Source organism: Cibotium barometz, chromosome 20 (assembly GCF_041138505.1).
Source record: "Cibotium barometz isolate CiBa-2024 chromosome 20, ASM4113850v1, whole genome shotgun sequence".
Lineage (NCBI taxonomy): Eukaryota > Viridiplantae > Streptophyta > Polypodiopsida > Cyatheales > Cibotiaceae > Cibotium > Cibotium barometz.
In genome coordinates, this window is record NC_141065.1 from 49726401 (window position 1) to 49739938 (window position 13538).

The 13538-nt window shown below is 39.5% G+C and overlaps 1 protein-coding gene across 3 annotated transcripts in view; it reads right to left on the reverse strand.

The window, feature by feature from the left end:
- Nucleotides 1–9538: 9538 nt before the first annotated feature.
- The window catches only part of LOC147627973 (ultraviolet-B receptor UVR8-like), a 66320-nt gene continuing 62320 nt past the window's right edge, over nt 9539–13538 (reverse strand). For 2 of the 3 annotated variants that reach the window (XM_086814940.1, XM_086814938.1), the window contains 4 exons: nt 12519–12637; nt 10327–10418; nt 10114–10211; nt 9539–9851 (listed from right to left, as the gene is read on the reverse strand). In XM_086814940.1, the coding sequence (XP_086671066.1) occupies nt 9762–9851; nt 10114–10211; nt 10327–10418; nt 12519–12637 (399 nt within the window). In that variant the 3' untranslated portion in view covers nt 9539–9761. The remainder of the gene's footprint in view (nt 9852–10113; nt 10212–10326; nt 10419–12518; nt 12638–13538) is intronic. The other variant, XM_086814939.1, reaches the window with a different exon arrangement.

A 13538-nucleotide genomic window follows, 5' to 3' on the forward strand; every position in this document is an offset into this window, starting at 1 on the left:
TTTCTAGTTACTCAGACTCTAGCACCCGACCAGAGCGTAGATGCATGTGACGTGGGTACCCTACGGGCATTGGTAACTACCCTTGAAGCCCACCCAAGTGGTTTCTCAGGTGTTTCGCACCCCGTTTTTACTTATTTTTGTATTGTTTTCAACCCGTTTTTTATCCCCTTACTTATGGTCGAACCTGGACTAGGAACCTGGACTAGGGCGTGTGATAGCTCGAGACGAGCGTATCGTTCAAGAGGTCCTAGCGTGCTTTACATCACAGTGTTCGTCTATCTGGAGCTCCCATGGTCCTCAGAACACTCTATTTGCTTGTGGGAAAAAGGTGAAGGCTTTATCCCACATGCTCACTCCACTCCTTGGGGGGTGGAGTACATATAGAGCTCCACTTCCCTTAAGCTTTCACTTGAAAGAAAGCTATGGAGGCTCACTCTCCTATATATATATATATCAAAAGACCGAGGCCAGGGGGTGGGGGTGTTTTCTTCTCAAAAAAAAAATCTCCAAATAAAAAATTTCTTTCCTCTCCACGCGGGTTTCATTTTCTTTCTTTTTCTTTTTTTTTAAATTTTTATCTTTTTTAATTTTATCTTTTTTTATTTTTTTTTCAACAAAATTTCCTAGGGTTTGTTTTCTAGGGTTTGGGCTTGGCCACGGCGCCTTGCTGCTCGGACATAGCGCATACCTAAGGATTCAAAAATCCCCTCGTCCGTGTTTCGCACACGCGCACAGCGCAAAAAACCGAAAAACAAAGCGCGTGCACACTACGCGCGGAACAAGAAAATAACCGGGAAAACCAAAATTGCAGAAACAAATTGCAGAAAACAAATTGCAGAAAACAAAAAACGTCAACACCATACACACAATCGCCTTTCCTACAGTATAAATTTCACTTCACGTAGAAGCCCGAGCTACAAACTAGAGCTTGGTGCAGGGCATTTCCCCGGCAGCGCCAAAAATGTACGCTTTTACCGCACAAGTCGGAGCTAGGGACTTGTTGCCGAACACTGTATGCGAGCCACGAATGGTTGAAAGCATACAACCAGAAACTAGCAAGCTCAAATAGGAAGCAAAGGTGTGTCACTCACCGCTCAAACCGCCGTCTCGTGAAGAATTCTCGCGTTGCAGTGAAGAAGGAGCCGCCGTTGCCACTCTATCGCCTCACCACCGTCGTGTCGCCACACAGTGCTCGATCGCTCTCTCTCTCTCTCTCTCTCTCTCTCTCTCACGCAGGAGAAGGGGACCGAGAAGATACGGCAAGAGCACACTTTGTATTCAACACATTGAGAATGAGAGTTTTAGGGTTACATTTGACTCTTATAGGTGACCTAGCCGTTCACACATGGGTGCCCATACATGGCCGGCCGATCCTAACTCTTATCCTGTCGCCTCTCATCGGCGATCACCCAATCCCTTTATCCTTTACATGTGGTGCTGACAAGCCCGGCCCATGACTCAGAATACTTAAATTAATTACATGACGTAAAACATAGTACGTCTCAATGTCCGTTCATAGGTTAACAGTAGATCTTTAGATATGTGTGTGCCTAAGTTGTTTTTTAAAAAAAGTTTTTTTTTGGTTTTTTAACCCTCTTTTTTTTGGTTTTTTAACCCTCTTTTTTTGGGTTGGCTCACGTCATATTTGTGGGCTTATCTTATAAGCTCATGCCTAGTGGTTCACATTTGGGGGATCCCATCTAGTGGGCTCACGATTTGTGCTTTGTGGACTCACACCTAGTTAGTGGTGGCTCATGCATTTTCAAGGATGAAATAGATTCATGCGCATTAGGGTGAGCTAGACTCATGTTACACCTATCAGGCTCATGTCTAGTTGTGGGCTCATATCATGTCTAGCTAGGATCATATGGCTTGCTTGTTGTTGGCTAGATGGGTTCATGTCTGCTAATGACTAATTGGACTCACTAACTTTTTATGCACATATTTTTTATGAAATAGGCCCAAGTCTTATAGGCTCACATCATGGCTAGTTGATGGCTAGTTAGGATCACTTATTGTTTACGAAATAGGCTTATGGATTTTTTATGAAATAGGACTCACATCTTGTGGGCTCACATCATGTCTAGTTAGGCTCATCTCTCATGGCTAGTGGGACCAGCTCACAGTCTCATGGCTAGCTAGGTGCCTTATGGTTCTGATTTTTTATGAAATAGGCTCACTAATTTTGATTTTTACACTTGAACACGGATTCCAAGCGGTGCATATGCTTGTGATAGGGATGGTGATGTATTAAAATAAGTATTCTTAATGCTCCAATAATTATGAAGGACAAGAAGTTTCATTGAAAATTAATGTTGACACATATTTTATGATAGGGAAATATTTATAGGACATGGGTAGCTATGTCCTTACAAGACTTCAAGGAAGTTTTAAATGGGTAGACGTGTCCTTACAAGTCTTCAAGATAGTTTTAACTGGGTGGTATAATATTAGGTTCAAATATGTCTAGGCTCACATCACTTCTTGTACTTGGCTTATGTCTCAGTTAGGTAGACTCATGTCATGTCTGTGTAGATTCACGTCACATCCCTCATTTGTAGGCTCACGTCACGTCCTCGAGACTCACGTCTACAAGGCTCACATCTTTTTCATGAGCTCACATCTCCTAATTCAAGAGGTGGTTTGGCTTGGTTTTTGTTATGAGTGCTTAAGGTTTTGTAATCTTAATTAATAATATTTATATGTAAGTGATTGAGTGTTTTTGACTGATTATGGTTGATTTTAGATGCGCTATGCTACCAACTTTAACAATGCATGAACAAAAACTATGAAATGTCTGAACAAAATTCACAACTTCCTCACTTTAAACCACACCAACAAATGGAGAGCTTATAGATTGTTTTTTTGGAGTAGATTACACTCCTAATCATAATTAATAAGCTATTTCTTGTCTAAAACAAAATTAAAGTCTTTTGTGCTTCAAAATCATGCAAATAGGCAAAAGAATATGTAAATAGAATAACCTAATGTACATAAGAATGAAAAACAAGCTTAAAGACAATAACAAAATCGTATGTTTTTCAAAGTGTGACCTACTAATCAATACTGACGAGCAATATTGGGTGATCCTAATAGCTTGGAATGGATGGAAAAATGAAGCTGAGCACTAGGCTAGTGCCCTTGTTGGCACCAAATATGTTTAAGATAATATCTTACCTCAATCCTATGCTAAAACAAGTGTGGTTTAGTCTTTCCTTAGAGCCATAAATGCAACTTCCTGATGTGGGTGTGCTAGCATGTCCATTGCATCCTTCACCTCTTGTCACATCAAAATGATTCCATGGCTATGGGGGTGAAGTGAGAGATGACTTTGTCTATCCTCCACAACGATGATGAAATCTTGGAATCCACCATTGTTGATTTCATTTGTCTATCCAGCACTTGGTTAGTGTTCCCTAAGTTGGTGTTATAGTGTGGTGCATGAGGGTGTTATGGGACCTTGGTGATCTCTTTTGGTAGTTTATCTATCTTCATCATTGTTGGTAGCAATTTCTCTATCTTCTTCTAGTGCTTTGAGTTAAGTTAATTATTGTGTACTCTTGTAATTTACCCCCCATTTCTCATGAAGTGCAACCCTAAGACTTGGAATCTAAACAGATAAGATAGCCTTAAATCTAAACAGATAAGATAGCCTTAAATCTAAAAGGATACCTTCTAGGTTGTGTGATGTGTTCATAGAGCTAACATCAACCATATATCCCCAAAAAATTTATCAATCCATCACCATCTTAGCTATAGTTAGGCACAACCATTGGTCTTCTCTACATTGCATTGAGCATAGTAAGGAGAATAATGTTGATGCTTGATGGAGAGATTTCATATAATATCTCTAATATTATCTCCCTGAAAGACTAGTCCTTGAATAGTAGAGCAATACCTAGATGAGCTCCACACATGGAACACAAAAAAAACAAAAACAAAAACTTAACCAGAATTTCATTCATAGTTTTTGAATCAACCTTACCTTTAGTCTATTTGGTCATATATTCTGTAGCCACCAAAATGTATCTGTTGCATGTATAACACCAAGAAAAAGGACCAATAATATCCAAACCCTAATTTTGATATGGACCATATTCAAGCACTAAATGTAACGGATCACTCACCAGATTCCTTACCCCATACATTTAGCGTTGTTGGCAAGTTTTACACCATTGTTGCATATCTATATGCAACTACTTGTAAGGGTTCACTCACCAATTTCCTTACCCCAAACATTTGGCATTGTCGCGGCAAGTTTTACACCATTGTTGCACATTTATATGCAAAATAGGTCACAAATACATTAGTGTAGTCTCATGTGCAAGATTTACACCAAGATATTTCTTAGTGTAGTCTCATGTGCAAAATGACCACCACAAAGGTCCTCTTTGCATGCATACACTTTCTTTCATGCTTCTTAATAAACCAATTCCTTGACAATGTGATAAAGATTATCATCAATCGATGTATTCTTCATTGCCTTGTAAATTAATGTTTTCTTACCTTGCCTATTAATCTTATGAGGAAAATAATCACTCACAAGATATTCATATACATTAACCATGGATTATTATCCCTTATGTAGACTGAAAGGAATTCAAGGCATAATTGGCAAGGAAACCTCTTTTGATAGTCTTTCTTGGACAGATGCATTGCTTAAAATATTCTTCAAATCTTGCATCACATTATTACCAAAAAGTATTTGTGAATTTTGATTCCTAACTTCTCAAATACCTTAAATACCTTGTACTTGTCATATTTCTAGCAAAGAGTCTCCTTTCGTTTAATTATTGGATGCCTAAATCCTTACACCTTTGAAGGTCATAAAGTAATGCATCATGTCTTAGCATATAACAACTCAACTAACTTAGTTAGTATCTCATGCATCTTGTCATCATATATTACAATATCATCACTCCATACCATCGGTCCCTTTGTCTACCATCCTTCTAAATACAAAATCAAAATGAAGAGTGACTGCATTGGGCAACAAAACAATCTCTAGATTAAGATTATTTTTTGACTCCTTGGTATGAGTTATTTTTATCTTGAGTTTCTCCTCTTAACTTTCCTTTCTAGCCAAGAAATTTGCTAAGGTAGTTGTAGTGATATCTTTAATAAAAAAAGTAAATTGAGGATAAGGCATTCAAAAATCTACTCAAATATCTAACCTTTTACATAAAAGTCTTTAATTGGCTAGCTAACATTTTCCACAATGATGCAAGAGATAAGATTGTCTTGACCTTCTCATAGTTTATAAATAACCCCTCTCCAAAAAATTGGCTCACATTTTCAATTGGTGCAAGAGATAAAGATTGTTTTGACCGTCTCAAAATCTTTACAGATCCCCTCTCACTAGACATTGTGCACGGCCTAAGAGAGTGATTTTTAATCTAGCAATAATGTCATTTTAACATATCAAGATTGCCTTTTAAATCATCTAGCGCCTTAAGAGCTAATGTTACATTTGGACAGCACAGTAACCTTAAACTAGAAGTGCACAAATCATAAAGGTACACTAACAAAAAGCCAAGATAAGCCTTGACCTCTTGAAAGTGGTTAGGGAATTTTTGCATCTCTTTGTTGATAAAATAGGCCCAAGATGTGGTAAAAGTGATCTCATTTTGATCTTCTTCAACGTTTGGTATTTAAAAATAACAAAAATAATCATGACATATGATATACCTCTCATGTCCTATAGCTTGATTAAGAATTGAATCTTGAAAGATGGTCCCTCTTTATTTTTACATTAGTTCGAAAGATGTATATTCTCCATTTATTTTGCCTTTCTTATGTGTCAGCACTTTTGGAGAAACCCATCCAAAATTATCCACAAAAAAACCAAATCCAACATGTAACAACCTTTGGATCTCAACCTTAAGGATATCACATTAGATTCTTAGCTTCAATACCATTGGCTTAGCATTTGCCTAAAGCTCTACTTTATGTTGTCCTATTCTCTTCCTTGGTGCAATCTAAATCAAGCATCTTTGAGTTATCTCTTCTTCTAGTCTCTCTCTCTCTCTCATCTTCACACTTTTCCAATGCGCACTTCATCTCTACATGTATATTCAAGAGAAATACCAATTTTGTTATTAAACATACCAAACATTTCTTTAGTCCAACATGTGAGTTGTCTTTTGAGGTAGAACATGAAGATAAGGTATAATCCAAAGACTCAAAAGAAGATTCTCTAGAAGAGGTGTAATAATGGAGAGTTGTCTTATGGCCATACATGTGTCATTCTCCTCTTCCCGTTTATTATAATATACTCACTAGTAGCCCATTTTTGAGAGCTTTGATCTCTTAGCCAAGGCCATCCAAACAAAATAGGCTAGTCTAAACAATGAGACAATTTGTATAACGTGAAAGTATGCAATCAATTCTACACCCAAAACATGAATTTGCAAAACATGTGTAGCATACAAAGCTTTTACTCTTGTATTATCCACCAATTTGATCTAGAGGGTGATGCTTCAAGTTCAACCTTTCGATGGTAATTTAACCCATGACATTAACTTGTTCCTCCATCAAAAAAGACCCAATCAACATGACTCCTTTTACCAAGACATCAACAATGGGTATACCATCTACAAGCTCAATATTCACTTTGTGTACTTTGGGTGTCTTTTCGGATGGAGAACTACTCTGACTCTCTCTAGATCAACTTCCATACCCTGTAATATACTTCTTTATGCAATGAACAGAAGATTCTTTGACAAATCATGCATGTACCTTTACAATTACAAATTAACTTCATGCAAGTTGTGCCTCCTATAACCAGAGTTTCTATTTCTAGCTATAGAGCTTTCAAGCCATTATGATACATTTGATGATGAGTGAGGGTGAGTTATCAAATGATTGAGGGTGAGTTGGAGTCACCAAACATATGCAAAATCCCCCACCACTCATGAGTTTCCTATTGCACATGTAGAGCTCTTTGTCCTGTTTGATGAGATGAGATTCAACACTTGCATACCAAGCCAGCCAAAAACTCTCATTTGTTGAGACCCCACTAAAACTTTTAGTGATGGTACCATTGCTTGATCGGGCTCAAACTCAAAAGCAATTAACTTTTAAGTTAAAAACTCAATATGTAAGGGGACACGAGACATACACAAACTCTCTACCTTACCACTAACTTTTGGCAACGCTTCACTAACCTTTGGCAACACTTTACTGACACCAAATAAGAGTTATCTTGTACTCCGCACACAAGCTTTCTAATGCACATGTTGAGCTGTTTACATTGCTATTATATGGCTCAATATGCTAATACAAGCATGAGTCACATCATATACGTAGACAAGCTTACGAAGTTAAAACATCACCATCTAGACCCAAGGAAACTAGAGTTCCGTTACTGATAATCAAATCACAAATCAAATACGAAAGCAATAAGCTACAAGAGTGAGGGTAGCTCTATCATCTAAGAAAACTCTTTGAGCCATAGAGTTTTCTTAGATAGAGCTAATGTCACTGTTGTAGCTTATGCTTTCCTACTTGATGTGTGATTCTAGTTTCTTTTGATCCTGATGGTGAATGCCAAAGTCTATGCCAAAATCTCTTTTGAATCAATGGGATGAAGTTATTAGCTTTCCCAGTGCAGCCTGAGAGGAGTCCTCCTTAGAATCAATGGGATGATGTTATAGCTTTCCCAGTGCAGCCTGAGAGGAGTTGTCCTTAGAATTTGTCCAAGTAGAAGGAGCCTAGCATTACCGACAGTCTAGCTGAAAAAAGGGTTACTCTTCATAAAATTCATTGCATCAATCCAATCCTACTTACCAAGATCCCAATGAAGATATCTAATAGGACATCCGCCACACAACCATAAGCACCAAGACCCATGGGGTCACAATATTAGGTAGAGGGTCAACGTGCCACTACTTTCCTGGGCAGCTAACTACTCTCACTGGATGAAGGGCAATGCTAGGAATAATCTCCAACATGTCACATGTCATTAATCTCCATCCTAGATGGAAAGAATAAAAAACATGGTCTCCCTCCTCATCCTAATCTAGCAAGGCTAACACCTACATTATTTGCATTATGTCAAAGCCTTGAGAGCTACTAAGGAGAACTTGAAGGATTCAATGAAGAAACCAAGTCATAATGACCCTGAAATTGCTAAAACTTTAACACATTGATTCAACCTCAATCGACTCCAAAAAGACTTCCAAGTTCGGATGGAGAAGATAAAATAAAGCTACGCAAGGGACAAATGAAGGAAGAATAGGAGGACTAAATCTCACTTCTTTTGGTTATTCTTACATCGTGGCGTCTCCCCACTAATCAGTGGACGACTATTTTTGGAGTACACCCCACCTGCCCCAGATGCCAAATAGCTTTAGAGACAATGCAACTTTGTATTTGGGAGTGTAGAGCTGCTCAAAGGATTTGGGGCTCTATAGCTCAGCTTATGTGCAAATTGAGGAGAGAGACCATTTATGTTACTTGGGGCTCTATTGCTTGGCTCATTCAATCTGGTCCACACATGTTTTTTGAGGACAGGGATAAGGACATTGCCATAATGATATGCAGAGGTGTTGCCCAACGCTCAATGCTAAAGGATATTCCTCATACCTAGTATAGACCACCTTTGCAGAGGATTGATACTACTTGGGAGCTCATTGCCAGTATCTCACAACTTGGCAGGGTTTGGAAGGCCAGATGCACATAGACTATTGAGGGCATTCAGATATACGACACTCCATGCATTTGTACTATACGGGGAGATAATATTCACACTCTTTATAGCCACAAGGGCTCTTACACAAGGACCTTCCATATCTGCGCATGCAAAGTGCATTGTTTTCATTAGGGAGTGGGATCAAGGGATATTTTTCTCAATGACCCCCACAGGACTCTCTTGGCACCTTTGTACCCCACATTGGATGAGATCAACCTACATTTTGGGATGAGGTTTTGTTTTGTTCCGGCTTCCAGCCGCGATTTTGTAAGATTTATTCATACTTAATAGAATCTCCTTTTTGCAAAAAACAAAAAACAAGAAAACCAAACAAACAAATAGGAATTTAAATCAGGTGAAATAACAAGGCTACCTGCATTGCAAAAATGCAAATAGGAATTTAAATCAGGTAAAATAACAAGGCCATCGGCATTGCGAAATTGCAAACAACAGCCAGCTACACAAATCCCCAGGCAGAAGGCATCATTAGCTTCATAGAACACACCAATTTGGAGAAATATTGGATCCAGGGTCAAGCCACTAAGCTGTTTCAACCAACTAATTAAAGGCCTTCAACTTATTAAAGGCCTATGTTAGGGACTTGAAACTTTTCCTAACTTCATCCCAAAGCTAGAATGCTGATGTGAAAATCCCAAAATCAAAGAGCATTCACATGTCAGTCAATTGCAAAATCAATGGATCATAGTCTGTTACACATGAAAGGTACACTTTTGAGCTCAGAAGCGCATTGTAATGGCAAAAAAAAAAAATACAACGTTTTTTCTTGAAATAATGAGAACTGCTCCTAAAATTGTGACTAGCAGAATTCAAACCAACATAGAAGCCTTTCACACCTCAACAAGGATATTCTGTAAATTTAATGAGATATGTGCCTATACACATTTTTTGTGCCACTCCAACATGCATCCAGAAAGAAGTCTTCACAATAGGCCATTATTTATAAGGGCAGCCAAAAAAAACAATGAATGGTTGCCCTGGGAAGCTACAAATTACACTTACCTTTGCACATCAACAACTGCATACATCCCCTTTAGATTTGAGTCATAATCTATTCAGTCCTTATGCGCTTAAAATCAGTGTCTGGAACACTGGCATCTTCCCTAAAGCCCTCCAAAGACCAAGGTGGCTGGCTGCTCACCTGTAAAAAAAATAGTGACATGTAGAGTTTTACAAACAGATGCGAGAAAACTATGTGCCGAATTAAACTGTACAGCCTGCTCGACACAGGCTACAGAGACTGGTGTTTTTGAATATGCTACATTAGTATCAAGACCAATTTGAATTTCATGAAGATAAACCAGTACATATGGTGGGTTCGACAGTGTCGAGAAATTCTATAATTTGATGGGTGTCGTATTCAAAATGAAACCCCAAAAAATCAAAAAGATAATAAATCATACACTGGCCGTTTGGTGAAGATGACTGGCGAGCGTTCTTACAGTTTCATCTGGAACGACCGCATATCTTTCAGACGGTGAGATCCAGTTTGCAGCAGCAGCTGTAGAAATTGCAGACGTTGCATTCCATCTCTCACCAATTCAATTTTTACAAACATAATTTGTCATGCAATTTTTCTCTTCATCTATCGTAGGTAATGTTCTGAAACTTCAAACCTGTGTTTGCCATGGAATTATTGGAGCTTTGAACCACCCACGCACATGCTTCCCCATCTGCACTCAAGGTGTCTATCATCTTGGGTAAATTCCTGCGTTCCAGTCAAGTGAAGAACCATGTTTGTCAAATTTCTGAATTGACTAAATATGTAATTTTAGAAATTTCCTCAGCAATTAGTGACCTTGAAGCATGCCCATGCAAGGAAAATAAAGGTTGCCCCGAAGCTATATAGAAAGTAATACTTTCTAGCTATATAGAAAGTAATACTTTCTAGCACCTTTCCTTCAAAAACACATCTTCCTTGGCAGTGATTATTATTCTTGGAGAAGATGCCACAATTATTAGATATGATAATACCGCATCCTTGCTGGACATGATGGCAAGGCATGCCACTTCAACAACCAGCATGTTGGTTATCACCACCAAGCTCTCAAGTCTGACAAACTCTACCCTATGACATAATGTTATGGGTACGCCATATCATGACCAGAATTATCTGGTCAATAAAGCATTCTTTCAGTGCGCCATTTCCTTGAATAATTATCTTTGATAGCAGAGTAACCACATTTTGCATGTTTTCAAAAGGAGTCTCCCATCTCTCCAAGACCAAAAATTTGTAAGAGCTACTTCTTTAACTACATTGCTTGTCTAAATCAATTGTGTCCCTGCCGGCATTATCTTATTACAGCATAATTCTTAGACTTTGTGCCTCGAGGCATGAACTCACCACAGCTTGCTGCGTTCCAAGTCCACAAAGAACCAAGAAGATACAGGCCACGTGCTAAACCTTTCTCATTTTAAGGCTAAATTGTTCTAGACAGGAACATTCCCAAAAAGATGCATGTGTGCTCCGGGTTTCCACACATTTAGCACAGAGGCCATACTATTTATGCCCACCTTGTGGAGCTTGGAAGCAATTGGCAATCCAATCTCCCAATTCAATTTCTACTTGAAGGAATTTATGAGGCACCTTCATTCGTCCCTTAGCAAGGATACAGACTGTAATAGCTAGTTGCTTGCCGCCCTTAAACTCGGGCAACCCCAAGGGATACTGATGCTTTGTGGACTTGTCTGTGGTGGCTTTCAAGAAGCAAGAAGTTGGCTCTACAACCCACAACATTTCATGGATTGGATGAGGCTTAGCTAGGTTTGAATGTGGACCTGTTCAGCACAGGCATGTATATGGTTGACAAGTTTCAAATCCCACCAGTGAAAAGCCTTGCCCCACAAGCTTTTTGAAACAGCTAGCATGTTCACACTCAACATGGCCATGCAAACAGGTGGGCAGACAACATGCCAGCTGGCCCATCAAACCATTGGAACTCGCTGACCATGCACATTTTCACACAACAAATTTGCAATAAATTTTGTTCAGTGCAATGTGAAGCTTGTAATTCTACACCTGCAGGAGGAAAAGGTTGGCCATTATTTCTCCCCCTTTCTCAACTGCTCCCCCTTTGCAGTGTTGGGCATGGCTAAGGGGGATAATAACCACCACCACATGCCCTATCAATACTTAAAAGTTACCCCCCCCCCCCCCCCCCCCCCCCCCAAAAAAAAGACCAAAAAAGAACAGCATGCAAATATCTCCTCAACCCAATCCTCTCCCATGTTTGTGAGCAGCTCCTCAGGTAAGATGATGCCAACCAGACAATAGAGATCACCAGTCGATTGAGTAGGCAGTGGGCGTCGTCTTGTAGAATTTGTCGCATCCTACCATGTACAGGAGTAGAGCTAGTTGTGCTCAATTTTTATAAAGCAATATGCATACTAGAAACAAAGGTAATCGCAGTGTTTGAGTGATCTCTTTTGATCCTTCCATTGTATATCTTTCGTCATTCAAATTTTGTAATTCAAGTTAACTATCAACTCTGAAAATTTGAAACAATAGAGCTTTTGTTTGGTACTATCCAAGAGGAAAAACGATATGCATTTATTAATGGGTCTGAGTCCAAGTATTTTGAAGTGTACCTCAACAGGCATTTCCTACCAAAGCCTACTCTTAAACCAATTAACACAAGCTGTGAGTCTTAAATACAATGAGAAGACAGCAATGCTGTCACAATGTCACTTACTGACATAAGATTTTGTAGGTTAGGTTTCAAAACAAAAGGAAGGAGTAGTGACTATTCAAACAAGAAATGCCATTTTCTATTAGAAGACCATGCACAAATGGAAGATGTGCTTTCACCTGTCAAGGATGTCTCCGTGGCCTAATTGGCCACTTGTTCCTCTACCCCATGAGAACACATTGTATTTAGTGGAAATCGCCACAGTATGCCTCCACCCACATGAGACAAAATTGACACACTGGCATATTATCAGTCACAAGGAAAAGCTCTCTCTCTCTCTCTCTCTCTCTCTCTCTCTCTCTCTCACACACACACACACACGCACCCATGTGCAGCAGCGGAAACAGCCACAGTATGCCTCCACCCACATGAGACAAGATTGACACTCTGGCATATTATCAGTCACAAGGAAAATCTCTCTCTCTCTCTCTCTCTCTCTCTCTCTCTCTCTCTCTCTCGCAGACTTGGCATTCCCAGCTCATACCTCTAGTCTTTGTTTTCGTTTGTACCATGATGGGAATAAATGGACACTATTGTATCACTTTTGGTCTCATACACCCATTGGGTCTTTTGAAAGTGTTTAATCTCTCTCTCTCTCTCTCTCTCTCTCTCTCTCTCTCTCTCTCTCATACACACACATGTTGGGTATTCAAAGTCTTCGTATGTGTGTACCATCTTGTGTGTGAACCACTGTTTGTGTCCCTGCTTATGTGTGTGTGAACAGCCTCTAAAAAGGGCTTAAAAGGTGTGTTTAAGCCTTGTTCATATGTATGTGTGTGAACACCCCTTATATTTGGATAAGATAAGTGCATGTGCCACATGCCACTAGTGTGTGTTTGAGTATCCTGTGTGAGACATGTGTCCAATGTGTGTCTCAAAAGATAAGGCTACTTCCAAGTCTATAAAAACTGCATTGTACTTGGTGATTACACAATTAATCAAACCATGAGCATTGAGTCATGCAAATACATTCTCTCAGACCTTTGTTCTCTCTCTTCTCTCTCCCATGCTTGCCTCACGCCACTCTGAACCGTGCCACCTGGTGTCTCGCCCACCGCTTCAGCTGCTGCCGCCACCCGTTTGCACCCCACACCGGCAGAGCTTGTGATAGCATGCCAACGGGGCTGAGCTGAGCCGGC